General features: G+C 47.4%; 1 protein-coding gene across 3 annotated transcripts in view; it reads right to left on the reverse strand.

Moving 5' to 3' along the window:
* CALN1 (calneuron 1) overlaps window positions 1-24,452 on the reverse strand; it is a 135,022-nt gene that overhangs the window by 99,719 nt on the left and 10,851 nt on the right. For all 3 annotated transcript variants that reach the window (XM_064467880.1, XM_064467882.1, XM_064467881.1), the window contains one exon: window positions 20,669-20,793. In XM_064467880.1, coding sequence (XP_064323950.1) covers window positions 20,669-20,786 — 118 coding nt within the window. In that variant the 5' untranslated portion in view covers window positions 20,787-20,793. The remainder of the gene's footprint in view (window positions 1-20,668; window positions 20,794-24,452) is intronic.

The following is a 24,452-nucleotide window of genomic DNA, read 5'->3' on the forward strand; positions in this document are numbered from 1 at the left end:
ATTCCTTGAAGCTTTTACAAACATATCAGGACTTGCTTTCTTTTCCTCCTCTCCTGACAGATAAAAAGAAAAGGAAATCAATTCAACCTCTACTCTATTCCAGCTCTGATCTCAGCTCCTCCAAATATTGCCAGCCTTATTTCTACAGCACTCACAATAGCAGCAGTCATATAATTCCATTATATCGCTGCGGTTGTTATTTATGTCATGATGATTGCATTGCACTCAAGGGCAGAGGGAAGAGACGGTGAGGTCCATTTAGATTTACAAGACGGAGTAGCTTCCCCATTTCCAACTGACTGTATTATTCACTGTGGTTTTACTTACTGCCACATGAAAAATGATTGTGAAATGATCTAAAGCTGACTGTACAGCACTTGATTTCAAATGCACTTTAAGTAATCAATCTGACAGCAGGCTTTGAGGACTGCCATGCAGGTCCGCTACGTGCATACTTCATTTGCTGTCTCACGTTGCTGGGGGGGGAGCAACTCTCTGCTAAAATAACACTATGGCTGAATTTTTAATAAAGGAGGGGCTGTTGTAGTTGCAGATGTCACATAGCTCATCCTCATCAGCTGCTGTCATTATATTGCTCACCTGTATGCACTACATGTCTTGCTTTTAATAGTGTAGCACAGTAAAGAGAGGATTTTATTCATTATCATCAACTATTAACTAATTAACTGCAAACACAAGACATCAGCATAGACACTTAGGTAGATGTGCAGAGTCGCAGGAGCAGGCTCAAAATATCATCACAATACACATGTGCAATAGGGGCCGCAGACATGATGCTCACACAGTGCCTACTTCTAAAACTCATAGTCTAGCTAGACTGCAAAGTGGAACTGGTCCCAGATTAAAATTGCATTGAATTTCCCATGGCAATAATGAAGGTGTTTGATAAAATTACTCTGGAAGTATTTCTTGCAAATATTAATCTATTTAGATTCATAAGAAATATAATAAAGAAAAGAAAAACCTCCTTACAGCTCTTGGCAGCTTTGCCATTAAATACATAATTAAATTCAAAGTAAACCTAGTCCCTGGTCTAGACTCCCTGCACGAGGAAACCAACTGCAGGAAGTGAAAGGCTCCAGCACTAATCCCTTTCCTAATGCAATCACCACACAACTCCCTAAACGGAGCAAGTGGGCAGGCTCAGAAACGTGCCCCACTGGTTACCTGCTCTGAACTCTTCCAGAGGTGTGCAGCTGCTCTCCCCCACGAGAGGACAGCTCAGGGACCCTGTTCCAACACCTGCACAGTTTAATTCAGAAGTTTGCTACGAAAGCACCTTGGGAGAGGGAGGACCAGGGAAGCATCTTGCTAAGAGAGCAGTGACAAGGGACAAGGAAGGGATGTTTCTAAGGCAGTTCGGAGAAGATGAAGTTTTTAAAAGTTAGGGAAAAAAGTTTCTGTTATACTCCCACCCCTGTCCCATGAAACACACTGCTGGTTTGTGTCCCAAGCTGTGACGCAGCTTCTGCTTGCAGAGACTCCCTGCATCCCTCTCCAGCTGAGCCCACTGCGCTGGACAAAATCTGCCTGTTATCTCGGAGATGTTACTACACTAAAACACCATCACCAGAGCTATTAGGAAAGCTGCTGCAAGTTATGCAGGTTGCCAATAGCTCCAGGGAATTTCAGGGTGGCCAAAAATAACAAGGAGGAGGGAAATCCCAGCTGTGCTCCTTCCATAGGCTGTATCCCCTGTGCCAGCTGCCTCTGGAGCTGGCCTGCGGTGCGGCACAAGCACACTGGAAGATCCTGGACAGAGAGGACCACTGCTTCACAACCACGTAATGTGACCCAGGAGGTGGGGGAAGGCTAAAGATAGCTCCGTGTTCTTCATCGCCATCTGAGATTCTCTTCTAGTGTATTTAAGCAACAGTGCAGAAGAGCCAAAAAAAAAAAAAAAAAAAGAGGAAAAGCCCTGAGCAGGTAGGCTAGTTTATTGCTGTAGCACATCAGCTGCTTTCCCTGTTCTGTTCCCTTCCGTCTGGTCCATCACATATGCAGTACTACACAAATCCCAGCAAAGGACTGGGAGGGGTCTCAAGAGGTCACATATCCCCTGTGCTTACCCAAAGCCTGGATGAAGCTCACCTAGGGCAGTGTTTTTCAGGCCGAGTCCATTTCTTCCCAAGGAAGGGTACTAAGGAGGACCTGAATTGTCCAAGCTGACCAAGGGACAGCTACGTATCTTCAGTGACCAGCAGCAGTTGTGTTTCCATGCCTAAGAATGATGATAACAGGCCAGAGTAGGTCTGATGTTCAGCCAAGGGCCCATCTTCAAACAGTTCCAAGACTTCCACAAATTTTTCCAAGTCCTTTTATGATCGCATTTACTTTTGTTTGTCCTGTAGCAAGGAGTTCCACAATTTAATACATGATGATCCACTTTCTCTTCTTCTGAAACACCTCCTCCAACTTCCATCTGACATTTTCCAGCTCTTGTTTTGGGACATCAAACAACTGTTGCTTGTTCTCTTTCTCCACACCATTCACCCACTATAGACAGATTTGTCGTATCCTCAGCCGTGTTCAGGCTGAGAAGCCTTTGCCTAGCTATCACACAACGTGCTTCATCTAATCTGTCCTTCCAGCTTCGCCAGTTCAACCACTGCTAAACACTCAGGGGTCATCAAAACCACCAGGCTTCCACCAAATGCTTCAGAAGATAATCAGTCTGTTGCTGAGCCCTTTTCAGTAGAGGAAAATAAAGAAACCTCCAAGCTCCCAAAACCAATGCCCTACTACGGTCGTCAGCAGTACTGGAAACAGCTCCCATGGGAACAGGAGCTTCCCCAAGATCACTGTGAGCAGGCCCCAAGGCGAGGAGCTTGGTCGCATCCCCATACCCAACACTCATGAGAGGGTAAGGCCAGCGAGGGCTGCTGGGAGGGATAGGATCTGCTGTCTGTAGGAGTCCATATCAATTTTCAATGTATTCATATACCCTATTACCTTAGCATCTGAACACCACCCTGCTACACGCATTTATGCATCCAAGGTGAGACGGGGAATGGCCAGCCAAGGCCCAGGGAGTGACAGACGAATACCTGGACTCTTAAACTAGACACACACTATCGGCCAGCAGCAGCCATCCATCTTGGCCATCTCCAGTGGGGAACCACTGGACCATTTTCATCAACATCCTGCGGAGGTGGAAGCAGCAGCCTGGCCGGCAGTGCCTCCAATGCTGCTCACATCGGCTGATAAGGGCTGGACTTGCCTTTTGCAGAATGGCCGCACTACAGAAACAAGGAGAGGATGGAGAGCAGGGGTAATTGGCTGGGTCTCCCTTTTTCCTGCCTCACTCTCCCTGTTTTAATGGGAAAGCTGCAGAAACATTCACACTTAATTATACAAAATGCTGTACACGGACCGAGCTGTAGGGCCAAGCCAATGTATATCACTTTGGAAAGACATCATTGCGTAATTTCTGTCAAGTAATTAGCGTGCTCCGCAGCACACCAAGCTGAGAGTTTTACTAGCACTAAACAAGGTTAGCAGATTTGTAAACAGCTTGCTGTGGAGTAATATTTTTCTGCTCATATCGTCTAAAAATATCTTGGGAGAATTTGCTCCAGTACAAATGGCTCTGCTTGAAAGGGTTTAAAACAACAAAAAAGCTTATGATAATTCAGAGCAGGTTTTCCCTTTGTTTGCCTGCCTGTCGCTTGCTTTTTAGTTCCTAACTTCAAACAGTTACACAGCCCAGAGCTTGGCTTTACTAAAACACCCAGCTTCACCAGAAATGAAATAAAAACTATGCTAACACCTAGCTCAATGTCTTCTCCACTTCCTACATGACCTCATGCATAGTCAAGTTATGGTTTCTTGTTCATTTTACTGCCGGTCCAAGAGGGCTGGGGTCCCACGTGGTAGCTACTGTACCACTGGGTGGGAAGGCAGAGTCTCTGCCCCAAGGAGCTGTGGGAGGAGAAGACACCTGGGACCAGTCTGAAGCTCACAGCGAACTCCATCTCTTCCTACGTCCTGCATTAAAGATTTAACCCTGCCTAAGACCTTGCATGTGGTACCCCCACCCAGACAAACGGCTTCTGCTGAAGGATGGAGGATGCCCAGATGACTTTCCAGGAACAGAGATTTGATATTTACCAGCAGCTTGTAGATGACCTGCACTCAGTTTAGAAACAAAAAGATATTTTACTTCATCTGTTAGTGCTTGGGTTCCCCATAGGAATCTCAAGTCCTTTCATCTCACCCTCTGGTGATGAGAAAAACCTTGGTTTATGCTCTCATTCTAGGTGACCTCACCATCTGCAGCATGGACTGAAGATGCTAGCGGGGATTCAAGTAACCAATGTTATGTCACCAGGAGCAGATCCTGTCTCCTCAGCTGGGCTGGATCCTTAGCTCCTGACTAGGGTTGTAAAGGACACGCGTCCCCAGAGTCAGCCCCTACAACACCAAATACTCCAAGTGGATAAAGCTGCTGAAAAGATGGTGCAGAGAAATGAACTGTGCCATACCTCTACCTGTCTTTTAAAATCAGAATGAATGATAATACTGAACCTGAACAGGGCTTAAATATATTCATGTTTGTGACAAGTGACCGTATCCTACCCCGGGCCTCCCGGAGCTCCTCGGAGCAGCCATGGTCTGGTGCGACAGCGCTTTCCACGGCGAGACCCCAGACTTCACTGGACCACAGTCAAATGAACAAAATGTGCGATCTGGGCACTTCTGCGAGTATCTGTTTTCCCCTTTGTTCGTGCCAGTTTCAGCCATTTTAGCAGTTAACTCTGTTGGTTTATTTGGGAAAAAGGAGACCATCAGGACTTTTGTTATTCCAGCCACACTTATCATTAGGAGGCTGCTAATGAAACCACAGAGACCTCCTGATGCCCAGGAATGGCAGAAAGAGGAGTACAAAGTGGCACACTTTTTACACTTCATTGGGAAGCTTTAAAAATTAATTGGAGTACAAAGTCAGGTCTAATTGATGTTTGTATTGATTGAACTGCTCCAAGTCTTAATTTTGGTTGTAAAACTCACTTTAAAATAGAGCCATTTATAATTAAGACAGGATCTGTAATTAATGGAGTTTTATACTCATATACTTATGCCTCTCTCATCAGTCTAAATTAAACTCCACACGAAAGTTTGTGCAAATTAAACACAGTAGATGCCAAAACTACTTTCTCCAAACTCTTTGCTATTCTTATTAATGTCAAAACTTGAGTGATGTGGAGATGTGAAAAAGCGATGAAAATTTGTACTAGAAGAGGTGACAGCAGAGAAGGGCACCCCATGGGCAGGGAGCCCCGCGACGGTGCAGGACATCACGCCCACCCCGTGTAATGCAAGCAGAAAGAGACATCGCGGTCACGTTCAACACGTGGCAGCAGCAAAGCTGTGAGCCGTTTCCCACATCCCAGTTAGAAAATGCATATATTGTCCTTCTTCACAATTGTGTCAAGTCGTAACACAAACCTGCTTTTAAAAATACGTTGTTCCAACAGAGTCACACCAGGCCACCAAGCACAACTTGCAGGGGAAGGGCTCCCTTGCCTCCACGTGCCAGTGGTTATTTAAAACAAGGGCTGCGACGTGCCTGGCCATGCCCCCAAAACCTCCTCAGCTGCTGGAGCCCTTAATGAAATTCTCCAATTCTGGTAACTGTGGTTGACCATATGACGCTTTCCAACTTGATCTCATTGGCAATCTTTATAGCCATCAACCACAATATTTACAAAGCACAGACAATTTTGGGCTTGTGGCAAGAAAATAAATCAACTTGGACATATGTACATAGATAAAAGTTGCCCAATAAATCTGTTTTCCATGTGTGAGAGTCTGCTTCGTCCTTATCTAGGTAATTAGCTATTCGCTTCTTTAAAGGCTCCCATTTAATTGGGGTTGCTGTTCTTAGTGGAATATCATTTCCTCTTCCCAAAAGGGCTACTACTATTTTTGTATCTTTTTTTTCTGGCTGCCACATTCTGGTTTTCCCACTAAAATTAAAAAGTCACTCCAGCACTCACCAAGTATTTACGGCTTGAAGATTCCTACACACATCCCTGAGCCGACATCCATAAAAACTTGCTATAGCTGTCCAGCATTTTCCCACATAACTTGAAACTTAAGTTGAAGCTCAGGGTCCCTCAATAGCTACTGTAAAGAGCTACACAGGCTGACTCACTCCCCGGTAGCTCCCAAGAGTCATCCCTTGGAAATGTCCACGTTTCCCCGTGGAAGAGAGAAGATCAGTGGTTAGACAAGTCTCAATGAGCTTTCCAGGCAAGGGAACAAACTGTGGCCTGTGCCCACAGCTGTGAACCACACCAGGGTTTCTCCCTCCCTTATCATGTCTGCGTTAGTCCTCTGGATGGCCAGAACCGGTCCCACTCCCACCAAGGTCATGGAGAGTCTGAAACCACCATCAGCCAAAGCAGAGCTGAGGTCACAATGGAGACGTAGAAACTGCATGGGTGGGAAGAAAATGTCAAAGCTGGCACCAAACCAATTTATTTAATCCCTTTTAGAGCTAAAGCAGACAGGCTCATAGCCCTCCTGCCCCAGAGTTTCTCTTTTCAGTCCATTATTTTAATTTGTTTTGCTCCCATCCCATCAAAGCCTCAGAGGCCTCATGAACAAGTGCTGGAAGAGGTAAGTGGGAATGCAGAAAGTTGTTTACTAATGATCCACATAAATTATCATACTGGTAATTACCCAACGGACTAAGGTTCAAAAAAGCCTCTTTCTTTCCCATCATCAGTTCTCAGTCTAAACACCCACACCAGCCTTGGGCTGGCCCATTCCCACAGGCAGGCTGGCTCAGGTGCATTACAAACTGGGATGGGACTGGCTTTGTGCCATCAAGAAGTGACAGATCCTTACTAGCCTGTAGATAAGAGACGTCAGTATTACCTGTGCTCATGTGCACAGGCGGACACACGCAGCTGCATCCCAGAAAGCACCCCATGATGGGACGTGATGCCCCGTCTTTCAGCGCTAAGTTAGGGAGGATGAAACTTTCTCTAGGAGTCGGTACTAAAAAGCTTTCCATTAGAAATAGACACTAAGGAGATTATCCAGTTATCCGATTTTTTCAGCTACAGAGAGTGAAAGCCCAGCTCTATCAATGGGAATTTTGCTCCTTCTGTCAATGGGATCAGAATTTCACATTTGCAAAGTAAACACGTTTCACTTTGAAGACAAGAAGTCACTCTCCAAACTGAAAGCGGCTCTTCTGTTGCCTCGGCAAGGAGAAGGACACCGACCTTTCTGCCGCTCTCAAGAAACACTTCATGGGTGGCTTCTACAAGCAGACAAGCAATTAGGAAATTCAGGGATGCGCAATGTTTGGCTTTAAACATTGTTCTGATGGAGAAACACATGCTGCCAAGGTCAACAAGTTCTCAGAAGGGCTTTTTATTTGCTGGGACTTAACACCGTGATTCCAACCCTGAATTTGTTGTGTGCTGCGAAGCACCCTGGAAAGAGTTAGGAGGTGTAATAACTGCACAAAATACCTGAAAACAGCAGCTTCAGGCCTCTGGTATTGCAAATAAACACCACCAGAGACATCACCCAGTGCATTACAGAGTCAGCACTTTCCCACAGCAAAACTCCTGCTGTGCCATAGCAACACAGGCAAAGTGTCCATCAGGCACACAGAATCCAGCCAAAAGCCTTGAATCGCTGCACCGTTACACAGAAGACAATAAACTCAACCTGCAGAAAAATTCCTCCAATCGCTAGCTCAAAAAAAACCCCTCTAAAAACCCAGAATAGCTAACAATAAACAGCTTTTTAAGCAAGTGGCTGCTTGTCTAATCCAATAACCTCCTTCGTTTTTATCATGTGACCCTCCCCCCCTGAAAGGGGACATAACTCTTACCCTTATCGATAGGAGTTACAGAAACCAAAGCACATCTCCCATTTGCTATATCAGAGCAAAAAAAGGTCTGGCAGAAAACGCCAGGCCTCAGTGCAGGGCAGCAGGACAGCTTGAGGCCAGCCAGAACCTCCCTCCAGAGCCCTGTATTTAACCAGCCTCTTTATTTGCTTTGCTTCCATTTCCTTGGCTTGTATATTCCACCCTTTATTGTGAAAAATGAGAGAGAGAAAAAAAAGAAGATGGGGAATATAGCAAAATAAAGCTATTGAGAAACAAGCCTGGAAGGCAACTGGAACGAACTCTGAAGGAGTCATTAGCTACCTAACTCCTTAACCGGCCCCACAATGGGTGTGGGGGGGGGCCCTTTTGGCTTTTTTTTGCATCTCAATCCAAACTAACCCTTGTATATTTTTACTGCTCAGAAGCAGCACTGGGCTGAAACACCCATTCCTCGTGGGCTCATCAGCAGGCCAGGCTCAGCTCACGGGAGCTCGTCAACACAGCAACCAAAGCGCTAGCGAGGCTGTTGGCCCGAGTGCTCCACTGAAGGAACCAGCTCCCGTGGGCATAAAGTTCCTTGTCTCAAGGTCACCCAGTCACGACACCCCCAGCGTGGGGGGTTCCTCTGCAGCTAGGCCAGGATGGGAGGATCCACTGAGGACCCCTGCCCGAACCTTCTCACCCCACCACGGCACCTTGCCGTTGCCTTGGCCAGAGAAGAAGCATCACAAGACAATCTGCCTCCTGAATTGCTTTGGCTGAAAACACAGATCCAGCCTCTCTGAAACACTTCATCAGCTCGTAGAAGCTGCACGAGCTGCCTGTCCAGGCTCCCGCTCAAATAAAGTGTTTTGGTTTGACTCTTTTAATGGAAGCACACGACTTTGGTGAGCCAAAATCTACAAGTTTACCACACCTTCAGAACAGAAATAAGTTAAAAAGCTTAAATTCTCAATGAAACAATTGTTCTGGAATAGTTGAGATTTTTTTCCCCAACTTCCAACTTGTGGAAAAAAATACAAGAATAAAAATGTGCTGATTTGGCTCAAACTGAAATGAAGCTCCTACTTTTTGCCTTTGTTTTTTTTAGCTGCTGGTGAACTGAAAACTCCCATGTTTGCACAGCTGAGTTTGTGAGGCAGCGCCTGTCCTAGGGCTGTTACCTCTTATTGCCAGCCCCAGAGGTACAGACTTGGGTCCTACAGCCTGTGCAAGTAGGGACGATGTTGTTTTTATGGCGGGAAACCTGAGCCCACAGCACGCCCACCTCCCAGAGGGGCGAAGCAGGAGAGAACGTCGTTTCGGCAATATCCTCCAGCTCTCTCTGTTTTCTCATTTTCCCTGCTGCAACACTGAAATCGAATTTACAAAGCAGTGACAAGCTACAGTTAAGTACTTGTGATGGACTTTTCATCCATCAGACACATTGGCAAACACAGTTTCACATTTCAAAGGCAGAAATTACTGTGTCCCTGCAAAGCACAATTTACTCCTTATGTGCAAACATGAAGAATTGCTGAGGAAGAAAATGCTTCAAATCTTTTTTACCTTCGGGAAGTAATAGCAATTACAATCAGTTACACAGCCATATTTCTTCCCCCTCCCCATCCAAACTTATTCATAAAATCTCCTGCCTTGGATTAGATTTAGTTGAAAGAAAAGTAATGAGATTTGTGTTTCTTAGCAAATTAAATAGAAATTGCCCAAAAGAATCCTAAAATATAATACTGCCTCATCCCACATGTTGCTAATAGGCTTGTGTTCTAATGGCTTATTTAGAAAGAGAGACTTTTCTTAAATGACATCCTAATGATGTGCATTCAGGATCAAGAGACATAAATATCTTTCACTCCCAAGGTTTTGGGTGTGTGTTCCCCCCCCCTTTTTTTTTTTTTACAGAATTCTTATCAAAATAAATTTTAAGAAAGACTTTGTGCTGTTCTGCAATACTAAAGATTTAAAATTCCAAATGCTAATGTTTCTGAAAATTATCTTTCTTGCTCTTACTTGTCTCACGGTTGTTGCTGCAAAGGGTCTGAGTGCTGCCTGCGACACCTCAGCTCCAGGCAGGATGCAATGTGGGACTGAGCAAATCCCAGACGGGTGTTTGATCCTATCTACTTCTCCCTCTGTTAGATGGTGCCAGGACTTTGTGTGCCCGGTCCCTGAGGCCACGGTGATCTGTGATCTCACGTCGCAACTCAGTGTTGCTCCACGTGATGCTCACACAGGTCCTGCTGCTGGTCCCAAGAGCACCATCACAATCTCTTTCTTTCAGTCCTCCCAGCTGGATCCAGGGCACAACAGCCATTCAACGTCGAGATGAACGGGAGACCAAGGTACACAGCAAGGTCCTGGCTCAGCTCATCCTCCACAAGCCCACACGGCGCAAGGACCACGGTGCCCCCGGGGAGCCCCTGGCTGAGCCTGCTCTGCTGCACCGGGAGCGCGGCCCTGCACGGAGCAGCATCACCCACCCAGCGACACGGGAGGTGCAGGACCTTGGGCTGACCTTAGTCTGCAAAAAACCCAGCATAGTTTTAACTCATTTCATTTGGAGTGAATAATCTGAGCCAGACTGGCACCAGCCTTAGGAACTGCAGCGATTTCAGCCCATTCACCCTCCGCTGCAGCGGCTGCTCTGGCACCGAAGGCTCGCAAAGCGTTTTATGAACTACCACTCTCTGCCTGGCTCCGGTGAGCTTTGCTGCATGCCCTGTGCTCTTGGACACATCCCTGACATCAAGTGTCAGAGCAGAAAAGCAAAGGTGGCTGAGCTCTCGCTGTGCCTCGCCAGCGCACCCAGGAGCATCACTGTGCCCGAATGGGGCTTGCTAGCATCCCTCACTGCAGTCCTGCGCAGCACCCGTCTCCTCAGAGCATCACGGTCACCCTGGGAGATTTGCACCCCTTGTTTTCACAGGCAGGCAAGAGCTAAGTCTGACTTCAAAGGGTTTGTACTGATCCCTTTTGATGTCACCAAACCCAATCAAGCTGGAAAAGCATGCCTCCCCGCTGGGCTCCTGCTCTGTCCCCCTGTACCCATCTGGCTGATGGCTGCGGCCACAGGGTTCTGTGAAAGCTGACAACGGCTGCACATTAGCGCTGGCTGCCAGTTCATTTAGCTCCAGGAATAGCAGATCCAATACTGGATGCAGCTGCCCATCCTCTCACCTCCTCTCCGGCTCCAAACTCTGCCCTTTGACCCCTCTGCTCCCTCCTGCCCAGCACCCATCCTGCCCCATCCCGTTGAGGTGCTGCTGGCCCCACATTCCTCCCCTGATGCCCCTCATCGCCTCCTGTCTTCCCCAGCTCTGACAGTGCATTTAATAAGCAGCAGACTGACTGCCCCAGCTTCCTTTCCCTGGTCTTATGTACCTATTTCTTATCTCAGATAGGGCTGAGATGGTCTCAGGAACCGTGACTGAGTAAGGAAAACTGGGAAACAAATATTTCCAGCCAGAGGGAGAGGACGGCCAGGTCTTTTTGTTTAATTCTCAGCATTACTGTTGCCTGCCTCCCTCATCTGGGCTCACAACCCGCTAAGTGACTTCTCACTCTGCCAAGCCACTGGCCTCATCCTCAGGAAGATAAATGCACATTCTCGTAAGCAGGGGCAAGAGGACAGGACCGCAGACACCATCAGCAGCGTGCGGCAGCGCAGGCTCACGAAGAGCAGCTGCGGGCGATGGCTGCTGCCCAGGAGCGCAGCAGGGCTGCGATGATGTCTGGTACAGCTGAGCAGATGCCCCGACAGCCAAACGGAGGCCAGGAGCACTAACCTTGACATCGCACTGCTTTGAATGACACACAAAAAAAAAAAAAAAAAAATTCAAAAGAGCCAGGCGAAACCCTCTCCGGATCACTGAGTTTTTCTCCCTGTCACTTCTGCAGCAGTGCTGTGCCAAGACACCGTCCTTCTGTGCCAGCCTCTCCCCATGTCACAAACAGGCTTGGCCATGGCCACAGGCACAGCCACGCGGGGACCGGGGAGTCAAAGCAAAGCCATTGGATCAGGGGGAGCAAGATCCACAGATGAAGCTTGACCCAGAGCTGCTGTAGCACCCCAAGCCGTAGCAGACGTATTGCTCTCCTCCCTGTTCACAAGTATTGCTGTTGCTAGGTAAACTGAGGCACAAATGATCAGCAATAGCCAAAACATCCCAGTGAAGAATTAGGAATAGATATCTGGACTCCTGCTTCTCTGTATGTCCATCTAACTCCTAAACCTCATTATTTAGGGGGCAAACCTATTTCTGAATGTTCCTCTATAAGGAGTGCACAGATGCAGTTGTGAACAGAGGCTTTTTGCAGATGCTTGCACGTTGGTGAGGTGGCTGCTCCGATGGAGGCAAGGGAATTGATTCACGTTTGCTTATGGTTTGCTATGACTTGATTAAAGCTGGTGCACTGAAAGACACGGTGAACTACCACAGTCTGGCTAAAACATTGGTCTCCACAACTCAGAGGGTCATCTCACAGTCCACAGCACAACAACCACAAAAAGGACATGTGCACAGCATGGAAAGCATCACGATAACCTCATGAGTCTGGGTTAATGCCTCTGTCAGTGCAGTTAAATGAGAAGAAATGGCTTTGCAGAGTAATTTTCAGTTGGGGATTGACTACTTTGACTCTCCAGAGCTGCTGTGGCTTCCACAGAGCTGAGGTTTCCCCAGAGCCCCAATCCCGTGTCTCCAAAAGGAGCTGGACAGCCAAGATGCTTCACATTCGATTCAAAAAAGATGCACCATCACTTCTATTTCTGGTGTGGAGAGATCATTCCCAGGCTGCTTTGGATGGAAATCTTTGTTCCTGGGGCACTGCCCCGAAAGCTACAGACCGGGGTCAGAAATTAATGTGTCCCTTTGCCAGGGAAAGGTGCTCTGGACAGATTGACTGCATCCCAAGTGAACTCGCTGGGTGCTGGACCAGGGCCAGCAGGAGGACCTGCTTGGTCGGGGCCCGACACAACCGAGATGTGCAGGCAGCGTACAACACACCAATGCCCCACTGTACCCACAGCTCTCCTGTGCCTTCATCTGGAAAATGGGGAGACAGAGACATTTTGTCTCCTTTGCTCCCAATCCCAGGGTGTGTGCCACGTCCTTATGGGCCTGGGCTGCAGCGACCCTACCCTGGCCCCCACCCCGCCATGCACAGCTAAACGTCACTGCCTAGGGAGTAGTATTTGCAGAGCAATAATGTAGCAGGTAAGGACAAGACCCCCGAGTCCACACAGCAACACTTACTAGAATAGGAATGACTTGCTAAAGCCAGGGTTTTAAGGCAAGTGTTTGAAGGAACTTGTAAAATTAATGATCCAGCCTAGAAGCTTGCATAAAAAATTAAAAATCCATATTAAAATTTGTATAAACGTGTCACAGCAAGATTTAAATGCCTTTTAAAGCATGTTTAGCTCTTGATCTGAATTTGCTCCGTTCCTGTGGCCTGAGGCAATGCAGGCAGCGAGTTATCAGCTCGCACCACAGACAGCCCGGCTCGCAAGCGAACGGGCAGCGCCTGCGATGGCTGCAAGGAGCATTGGGCCAGCAGGATTCACGGCATGTCAGGGAGCACCAAAGCCTCGGCAGCATCTTTGCAGTGCTAAACAAAACCAGCAGATTTGGAAGGAGCCGGATGAAAACAGAGTCTGCATCCCTCTCCCCAAAATCATCTTCTTCCAGCTTGAAGAGTCTCTTTCTCCACTACAATAAGCCAGAAACCCGCAAGCCTCTGATCAAGGATATCTGAATACCTACCACTAGTAACTCACTTGCTCGCCAGCCAGTTCCTATAACTATGTCAGCATAGCTGGAGTTCAAACAATCTCTTTAATTGTCGTCCAGATGGTGGCCCTGTAATTCTAATTTGTTGGCAGCCAATCTCATTTTATTTATACTCTCTTGCTGTAAGGACTCTTTCCTTGGAGATGAATCTGATGCCTGTTCTTGTATTTTGGGGGCAGGGAGTCCAGGTGACATATCGCCCCTTGGCAGAGGGGGTGTGGAACAGAGGGAACAGATCGATCCTCTTCAAGACCTTCCCAAGGCTGTACCCAAAACCATGTTTGTCCCCCTGCGTGATCAACCTGCCGAAGTACTGGCACCTGTGTAGGGCTTGGGCTGTAAAGCGTTGGAGGGTGAAAATACTTACTGTTCTGGAGTTCCCCCCCACCCCACCCCCCACCCCAATCCATAGCTTTCTGCCACCTTCCTGCTGAGGATCTCTGGTGCTGAAGAAAACCCAGTGCTGATCTTGAAGCCCCAGTGGTCCCTAAGGCAATGCAGCAGCTAAAACCCTCAAGACATGGTCTCCCTCTCTGGTAAAACCCAGAGGAGCCAGACCTCCTCGTGCTCAGCCACTTCGGGTATCCAAATGTTATCATTGTATGTTTGGGGTGGAAACTGCTACTAATTTCAGTGGGAAAAAAAAAAAAAAAAAAAAGCTTTTCTGGAGGCCAAGAGTGAAAGGTCAGGGATGCATGGGCTGGATGGAGGGACCTCTGTTCATCTGCAGCCCACAGGACCTCACTGCCGCTCTGTGCAAGGTGGGGAAAGCTTCCCAAAGCCAGCACAGGGGAACTGAGCCCTTCCAGAGGCACTGCAGCAGGGCAGGGGCCCCACGTCTGCCAGCTGCTCCAGTCAATGCTAACATCTGGAGACTACTAATGAGGCTGGGGCAGACCACGGCGAATTATAACTGTCTCTCCCTCGGTGAATTCCCTCGAACCTCATCAGGGCTAAGCCAGCACGCAGCCTGGGACAGGCAGCCACAATTTCTCCATCAGCAACTCTGCTCCTCCGCTGGACACTCACCGTTTGGAGCAAATGTGCACCTTGCAATAAAATAATACCCTGCAGAATATTAATACTGTGCCAGTTTTTATGATTTTAAATGGAGGCTGCTTCATACCTGAAACTACTAAGTCCCAAGGAAACTCACACTGTAATTAATATAAGTAACTGGAAAACTAGCAGAAGGAGCTCAGCAGAAGTGAGGTACAGCTGCCGCTGCCACAGAAGAATCTGCATAGTGATGCTGCAATTTTATATTCAGAGACACAAAACACTATTAAAGCCCAATAAAAGACATAAATTATTCCATTTCCAGCCACGATCGCTCACAGCAGAGACACTGTGGATAAACCTCTCTTTAAAAAGAACCCTGTAAGAGAGAAGATGAGCTTTATACAGTTTCATCCACTTAATTAACAGGCTGCTTGCAGTGCTTGCACTGAAGCACGGACTTGGAGACCCACGCACAAATCCACGCGCAGAGCATCCCGGTGTGGCCATACCCCAGCGCACGCTCCCCCTTGCTGTGTCTCCTATCCCAGGAGAATACCTTTGCAACTCCTTCCTCACCAGCAAGATGCTCTTTCTTCTTTGTTTCTCTTTCCACTTTTCCAAGTGGTTTTTTCTTCCCATGGACGAAAAGCTGAGCGGAGCAGACTCAGCCTGTTGCTGCTACATGAGTCAGTCAAGTGACTAATGCCTCTCCCCCCTGGGTTTCCCTCCTTGAGCACATCGCTCTCCAAAATACCGTTTGATCTCACCTGGGACACAAAAGATAATCAGTCTCAGCTGCCGACACAGCACAGCCAGCTGGCTGCTGAGGCTGGAGGGAATCTGCCTGCCCCTTTGCCTTCTGCCCCCCTCAGCAGGATTAAAATCTCTGCTAGCAAACGAGGAGACCCAGAGAAGAATCAACACCTGGAGAGAGATATGAGGAGTTGCACAGCAGCCCCAGCTCTCCAGTAAGCAAGGGACTGTTTATCGAGCCTTTCTGACAACAGGAAACTGAACTGAACTGAACTAGGATCCTGATCAGCCACAGTCCTCATGGCTCATGGCGTTTCTGCTAAATAACAATCCCCAAATGAGGCTGCGGGGTGGCTGTGCTCTGCATCCACATCACGGGCCCTCCCTTCCCAGGATTTACATCCAAAGACCACCATATCAGATAGGTACAAGAGGATAAACACCGCTGATTTTGGCTTTATTTTCAGAGGCAGGGCTAGGACGGCATAGCTGTGTTTGCATACGTGGGGCTGTTTTACCTGGTGCGTCCCCCAGCAGGGACCCAGCGTGCCACCAGCCCCGCGACCGACCACCTTGCTGTGCTGCTGGGACTCCAGAACTGGCTGCAGCCCTGACGCACCTTCAGCCACTTGGCATTGCCTGCATTATGGCATGCAGGAGGCAACTGTTAATTTAAAATCCATATGGGCATCATGTAACCATGCCCTTTAAATTATTTCAAGTACTGTTTCCCAGTATATGCTGAAGCTGCTAATGGTTGACTTTTATGCAGGAGTCCAGGAAAGAGTAACCCAGTTAAGAGCTCCTGCAAGTGACAGAAGGGAGGTTGCTGGGAAGAGGCAGAATCCAGGTAAAGCACACCCTGCAATGTGGTGCATAATCTCTAATGATAGAAAATTCCCCTGGTGGGGGAAGGCCCCAGATTCCTGCCTTGAAGTCGACTGCACCCCAGGCTGCTGCAGCAGCAGCTTTGCCCCCATTTCTTGCGTTGCTTTGCTGACATCTCCAGTTTAGGCAGGCAAAACCATGCACTGGTGTTTCCACTCTGGATCTCAACCTTATGGACTGCATCAAGCTGGCCAGGTTGATGTCTACAACCTCGATTAAAAAAAAAATAAAATAAAAAAAGTATCTCTCAGCCTAGAAAAAGCCTTGTGGATGCCACAGACCCCACCTGGGCCAGGGGCTACGTGGTCTAAGGCACCAGATGCCAATAGCTGTCCTGCTGTCATGCAGCAGCGTGCCTCCTACACGGGCACTGCTGATTTCAAAGGAATCTGGGTCAGGTAAGGATTTATCATTACGTCGCTCTGGACAAATAGCTGTTGCTGTGGTTCACATTTGGGTTTTCTTTGCAAGGCACTGACTAGCACGCATTTCACAGATACTTTTTTCAAATCCTACTTATAATGCATGTGCCTCCCTTCAGGTGATATTTGTCAGATTCCTACTATGGGAATGTTTTTACCTCCTGACAATACCCTTTAGATAGTGCCTATGGAGGTGGATGACTCAAGCTTGACATGATGATTTCCATCCACCATTTTTTATTAAAAATACCCCTAGCAGTTTGTAATGTGAAGACAGAAGCTGGTTTTAAAAGGGATGTGGAAATCTCAGAGTATGCACAAACTGTGCCACAATTTTATGTCAACCAACAATAGCCAGAAAATCTATATGTAAAACGGTTCTTCCCAGCCTTATTTTATAATCTCACGTATAGAAGCTGCTAAGCATATGGCAATAACCTCAATCTGAGACCCCACTGTACCTCGCGATCCCTAAGAGACAGGTTACGGATGGCCTGCCACTTTCAACTTTGTCATTTACTTGATGTTACAAAGTTAAGTATCGCCTAATATAGCTTTCTGCAAGTTAACTCCCTTTGTGACGGTGACAGCTTCTAAAAACCCTCACGCTACTACAGAACTGCAAATAGCAAACACTGCTGCTAGGAATAGACAAGCCATCAGCAGAGTGACCTGCTATCTCTCCAGCCTCTTTCCTTGCTGCCAGCAATGTATTTAAAGCAGGATGGAAAAAAACAGTGGAGTTAAAGTCGACAGATGGCTGATGCAAGTCAGAAAAGTTTTCATAGGAGAAAAATAAGCGGTCGGAGAAGAGGCAGAGCAGCACCCTAAGCACGCTGCTCTGAACGGCGTGCGTTCATACGAAAACCTGGACTCCTTCCCCCTTACACTACTTGAAGTCAGAAATATTTTTCATTTCCTGATCTCCAAATTATCCTTCATCCACCACCTGCAGGCTGCAAACACGGAGCATTTGTCCGTATTCATTGCAGGGACGTGAAGGGGGAGACGCTGCGTTCCAGCCAGGCTGCGCGGCACCTTCACCCTGCAGCATCCCAGAGCCCACACTTGCAGGACTCCTCCCCAAAGTGAATGGCGTTGAGACATGCAATGCTAAACATGAAAAAAGAGAAAAAATTCTGCTGGAACAAACCCGAAAGATCAGGCACTTGTTGGAGCCTTGAGCACAGAGGAGCATAATAGAAAATTCCCACCAACTTCCCCAGCTTCAAATCTTTAATAATCTAATATGTGTGACTGGAATTTCTCAATAGGCTGCAACTCCCTCAGGACCAAAGTCTTATTGAAAAAGAAACCAAGGAGAATTTGGCATCTCTTTCCCAGCCTGTAAGATTAAATGCAAATATGTTATTGGCATCAAGCTATCACAGCTTGATATATCCACAGAGCTTCCATACACTGACATTAACTTCTCAAGGAAGAACATTTTGTTACTCACCCTGAGATAGTTTATGCTTAAAGGCAGAAAGACTGTTTCTCTTTCGGGTTTGGGCAGCGAACAGTGGTACCTTCCTTAATTCTAGTATTAGTGGCAAAACACAATAAGATAGTGACTGCTGACCTCATATTACTTATCGTTTCCCGTGGCTAGGCTGTCCTCTGGTAGCTGGCACACAGAAAAGTATCTCCAGCTGCTTATGCTGTTCTGGCTTTAGCAAACATGAATCAATTTGGTACCACTTCTGTGTTTGCAGGTGGAAAAAAACACCCTGAGGTTGAGCTCTTCTCTGCTAGGCTAAGAACTGGGGCGTGTCTTCACGGCAAAGACACAAAGCCCTCGAAAATAAGTGTTTGTAAAGCAAAAGGCTGTCAGAAAAAAAAAAAAAAACTAAATTCTAACAAGAAGCCTGTGCTTAACAGCCAGAGAATAAATGGATGATTAGTGAAAGAGCTCTAACCATTCTCCTGAAGAATAAGGGGGATACTCTTTGTGAACAGAGATGAATGAACTCTGCTGTTCTCCAATTCAGTAGCACAGTTACAACAGGGCACCGACCACATTAAGCGGATGCAGCAACTCGCCTTCTGCCTTCTCAAAAGATGGCTCCTCTACACCTAATTCACTTCATTTGCCATTAATTAACAGAGAAGATCCACAGCCTCTCGAGTTCTGGTTTCTCCTTGGGGAAGGTGTGTCTGGCCGTGGGGCTGTGCTCCGCTGCCTCCCTCAGCTGCTGCTTCCACCCCGCAGCCACCGGTGGGAAGGCGATGCCAGAGGGCTCGTGAAGCTTGCAGACCACCCGCCGTGGCTCAGGCGGACAGCAGGGAGACACTGGAAGGATGAGAATGGGCTTCCTTCCCATGTCCAGCCACAGACCATTTCCATGCAAACAGCAGGGGAACACGTCAAGGACAAGTTTCCCTTGTGCAACGGGATGGCCCTGACTGTGGGTTGCAGCTCTGATGCCGTTTGAATCAGCTCTTGAGAGTAGTCTGCAAATCTCAAAGGCAATTACAGCAAACGTGCTCTAACCAGGGTAGGCAGAGCAGAAAAACCCTTGTTCTCTGCATCTGAAATGCTGTACAAGACCTCGTACAGCATCCTCCTGTCTGCTCAGCTAACCCTTGTCATCCTGAATAGGGATAACAGCTAAGCTTTACCTGGCAACGTAATTTGTCATCGATAGGATGTACAGAAGCTAAGCCAGTTCAGTTCTGCTCACCAACTCAAAGCTTCAGGTGAAGCTCCTGTAAGCCAGAAGAGCCCAGAAGATACCTCTGCAGTCTTGGTGTCCCTGGGGTCTAGCTAAGCTGCTCTGAACGTGGTTTCTCACATTGCATTTTTCACCGGAACGGTGTTCAGCACATAGTCATTGGGAGGAAGAGAAGCAGTTACAAATACTCAGAAAACACTGTACTTAAGATAAGTTACTGTAGAACTCGCAAAACCAGAGTCCAAAGGCTCTGAGTTGAAAAGGCTCAAAAACTGAGGTCTGATTTACCAAAGCACAGGTGAAAAAGGGGGAGGATGGGCAGAAGTGTTGGCCTTCTGTTTTGCCAAAATGCCTCCAACCTCCTGGAAGGACTGTTTCCACCTTGCACCGTTCCCTTGCTCATTTCCTCATCAAGTTCTCCATTGAGACCACTGATGGCTTGTACCAAATGACCACTGGGAAGCAAACCAAGAGCTTCAATTTGTTCTACAGCCCTCAAAGACCAGCTGTCAACAGTATTGACTTTTGCTTAGAAATGACCCTGGTGAGCCACAAATTGTCTATGAAAGAGACCCTCCCACGGTGAACCAGACTGGGAGTCTACCTGGCCTTACATCCCGTCTGCGGGGCAGAAGAGATTAGCAGCAACCACCTTCTAGGGAGAAAATTACGCGTTCCTGTGGACAACACAGCAGATGTGGACAACCGTCCTGATAGCCTTTGCCAGCCTGAGGCTGGTCTGTGCTCCCAGTCACTGACCTGGAAAAGGGAATTATAAAGCTCTTTCCTGCTTTTTAAGCCACAAGCCACCTCCGTGCATCTTGTTATATTGAGGCACAGAAAAAAACCTCACTTTTGAAAGGCCACAAAGCAAATGAGAAGACTTGCTAGGAAGAGAGATCTGGCTCTGCAGGTTCCCAGGAAAGGCTAAAGGTATTTTTATAAAAAGATATTAGCCTAACTTTTTCTCTTGCAAAGTTTTGCCCATAAAAAGCAGCCTTACTCTTTCCAAAAGCTGCCTTATTTCTAGGCAGGACAAAATCAGAGGTTAAAATCAGCCTACAGCTCTCACATAGCTTTGGTCGGGGACCTTTTCTTTGTCCCTTATCTGCTGAGCCATCTCACTTCTGACCTGCCTTTTGCTCCTTGATTCACAGGGAGAATACCTCCGCTTATTGCAAGACAATGCTACAGAGAAGGTGAAAATGAGCCTTGCCCCGTTCCCAGCCCCCTCTGGAAAACCGCAAGGCCGATGCTCACCATCCAGTTCCTCCACAGAGATATTCGCTAGCTGTTCGCTGTCGCTGCCAGCGGAGAGCGAGCGGTTCAGGTAGTTGCCTTTGTACAACAAGCCAGCTGTTACATGATGGAATGGCATCTTCTCCCTGGACACAAGAGAAAAGGGAAGAGAAAGGGTTATTTTAGTTATTTGTCTTTGTTTTATTTGAATAGTACTAGAGCCTGCCTTGAAAGCATGGCTGGACCAAAGCATCCTACACCAGGGAACGCGCACTGAAGTAGGGAGCATGACTGATGGATTGCAGATTGTATTTACTGTCTAAGACAGGAGCTAAACAAACAAACAAAAAAGCAGCAGCTTCTTTGCACTGAACAAGAGTTAGCAGAGACAGAGCAACGGTGCCTTAGGAAAATATGAGTCTCTAGCACTCATACTGCAGCTTTCAGCCTCGAGATTTGCGATTTGATAATAATTATATGGTGCGTAGAGGTCTACGTTCACATGCAATTAGAGAGTCATAGGATCCAGCAGCATGACTTTCAAAGCAATGCAAGGGTCTGGACACCAGCCCTCAGACCCCACTCTGGAGCACCTAGACCCCTAAGACGGTTCAACAGCCCTCCCTGCCCCGAGCATCCGTGCTGAGCGAGACGCACGTCGCACGGTGCCTCCGCTCCAGACTTCAGTGGCCCTCACTGAAAGAAGAGGATTCACATTTGAGCAGGGCCCAACAAAGAACATTTTCATCTCACCAATATGACAGCTAAGGAAAAATACTGCTCAATGGGAGGCTGTAGCAGAAAAGTGTTTGCAAACTTAACAGGTATAAACACCGCAGCCTAGTGAAGGGCAGCCATCTGCACAGACAAAAGTGGAAATTACTGTCAGCAGCACTTACATATTGATTTAGGATACACAAGAAAGAGGCAAGTTTGCCAAAGTCAATTGAAATATTAAGAGGAAGATTTGTCATACCCTTGGCTGGTTTCAATCAGCACAGCCCCAGCATGGGCCTATTGCATTCTCTACTGTACTTTTCCAGCAGATATAAATCAGCAGAGTCAACAGAGCCACCCAGACACCAGCCGAGGATCCGGCCCAGGGTCTCCACAGAAGCTGGAAAGTGGCCAAGACACACCGGGCAGTGTTGTTTGGAACAGACCATTAACATAAATTTATATGGCAACTTTGGCAGACCTCACTCACACCAGTGGGGGACGCAGCCCCTTGAAAACAGACTCCAAGGGCGTTCTTACTACAGCCACGCCAGGACATCGTCTAGCTTTGCCATGAAGAGATAAGTGCCACCTACTGAATCGTTCTCCAGCCAACACTACAATTACAAGGATGATCTGGCTCTTACTCAGCCACACGGTCTTACCACAGTCAATAAAACAAATATATACATACACCTATATGCATCAATTTTGTAACAAATGCCTTCTTGCCCCACTGAGTCAGTAAAAGCTTTAATAGACTCACCAAGAGCAAACTAACCTCGAGACACAGGAAAGCAAAGAAGAAAAGCCATGAGGTTTCTCTTGCACTGCTTAGCACGTACCTAGAATGTCTTCTGCAGTAATTATGTAAATAAATCCTAATCGTATTTTTAAGTATTTTTATTTGGGAGCCAGTTTCTTCAGCAGCACATTAGAAACCGTAAACAAGGTTTTCTTTTTCATTAAGCATATCTGTAATTTCCCAGCACTTGCCAATTAATGTATTTCATTCTGATATATTGCTCGCTCTGACATATTGCTCTGCAGTAAGACAGGAATTTTACCTACCCACAGGGAGGCACGCATGCGACGCCAGCTTTGGCTCGACTCTAGGTCCTGACAAGCAGGGCTGGAGAGACACTTTCAGCCCTTTGCACCAGCTTCAATAGCTTCCAGTCCCCCCACAAAGTATTCAGGCAGCAATCGATGCATGTTTTCTCTCAATAATCACACACCCGATGTAAAAGCAATTACACTGATTTTCAAAACCTTATCAAATTAAAAAGATTTAAATCCAGCACCTGCAACAGCCCAGGCAGGGCTGCGGAGTGAGCTTGCGCTGCAAGTACAGCGTGTGATGAGCCCATGGGGCTCGTGACTGGTGCCAGCACCCGCCTGCCCTGGCACCTGGATGAAGGGAGCTCAGCCCCAAGCCATGGATTTAGGTGCACTAGGGCATTTCTGAAACCACTTCGTGTGCCTTTGCTTCTACAACCACTGCAAAAAAGAAAATGACAATCCATCTCCCCTGAGGGCTGAAGTGCTTAAAACCAGCTTCTACCTGGGATCCTGTAATGTGTTTTAGTACTGGGGGTTGGGTGGACCCATGATATCTTAGAATGAGAAATCCTGGATTAAATTCAAATGCCTAGGTATATTATTTTTGTTTAAATTGTAAGATTATTCAACAGAGACCCTGCAGAGCTTCTGGAGTTCAGCAGCCCTCAGCCCGCTTCCAGTTTTAACAAGAGATGCTCAAAACCGGACCAGTAGTGGCTCCAACACCTGGTGTGCCAACAAAGATGTGCAGCCGCGCCTCAGGAGACCTCAGCACCCTGCAGACGGGAGCCTGCTGTCAAAACTGAGCCTGCATGGGGACAGAAAACAGCAACGCAGGGCATTGCAAGCTGTGGGTTGTGGGAGAGTTCATAAAGCAAAGCACCACGTTTTGCAAAGCACCCTGTGTTGAAACATGTAAAAAGCTTAATGGAAATACGTAGGTGCTTGATGCCTGTCTGGGAACAAGAGGTCTGTCCGAGCACAGCCGGATTGGTCCAGGCTCATTTCGAATTTAGCCAAACTGTCCATGCTAGAAACATGGCAACCTTAAGCTTGCCTATGGCTGCTCCTTCCCGCGGCCGCTGAGACCCTGGGCAAATGCAAACCATAAGTGAACCAGTGCTGATGGGATCCACCCCACCCCACGGCGATGCCCTTCCTGGGCGCTCAGTCAGCAGCTGATGCTGGTGCTGGGGTGCAGGACGCGCAGAGCTTTCTGTCTCTTCAACGTGTTAAATTTGCAGCAACGCACACTCACCTCCTCTGGGTAGGAACGGGGAGGATGCCTTGGCTCTTGCCCCGTTTTACAGGGCTGTACAACAGGCAGGCAGCTAAGCAGTGAGCTTTGCTTCCATCTCTGAGCAGTCAAGACAGACACATTTTCCACTGAGCAACTTGCAAACTGAAAGCAGTTTTCAAAGATATAGTGGGATTTTGGACCAATGAAATCTCCTTGAATAATATCGTGAAAACATTGACATTTAACCAAAAAGCCCTCAAAGAACCCATAAACATGTGTATGGAAATGTTACCATGGTACCTTGCCAAGGTTTCAGTCTCTGTGCCAAGCTCACCAGCAGGTTACATCCCCCGTAACGCCCGGCAGCAGCACTGCCAGCCTCGCTTTTTCCTTTCAGCACAACCACATTTGTGAAATTTATGAGATGTTCGTAAGCAATTTGCTGTCAGGAAAAAAAAGGCAGCTACACGATGCTCACATGTCTACGCTCGCTCTGGTTTGCATTCTTCACCAGCTCTTGTGATATGTTTTTTAAAAAGGCTTTCAGACCCAATTGAAAATCCACACGACTATTAAACTGGAAGGTTTAACTTAAGTATCAGTCAAGAAGATGAAATCAGGAACAATTTGTATTGATCTTGGACCTCCCTTGGTAGTTACCGATTTGGAAAAGATTTCTTGCTAACCGCTCTCCTAGGTGTAGCACGAAATGATGCCGGGTTGATCCCGGTTTTACAGGCTCAGGCACATAAGACACAAGACCATTTGCACCGCCTGGGTGTTAAT

This window comes from Phalacrocorax carbo, chromosome 17 (genome assembly GCF_963921805.1).
Source record: "Phalacrocorax carbo chromosome 17, bPhaCar2.1, whole genome shotgun sequence".
NCBI classification, from domain to species: Eukaryota; Metazoa; Chordata; class Aves; order Suliformes; family Phalacrocoracidae; genus Phalacrocorax; species Phalacrocorax carbo.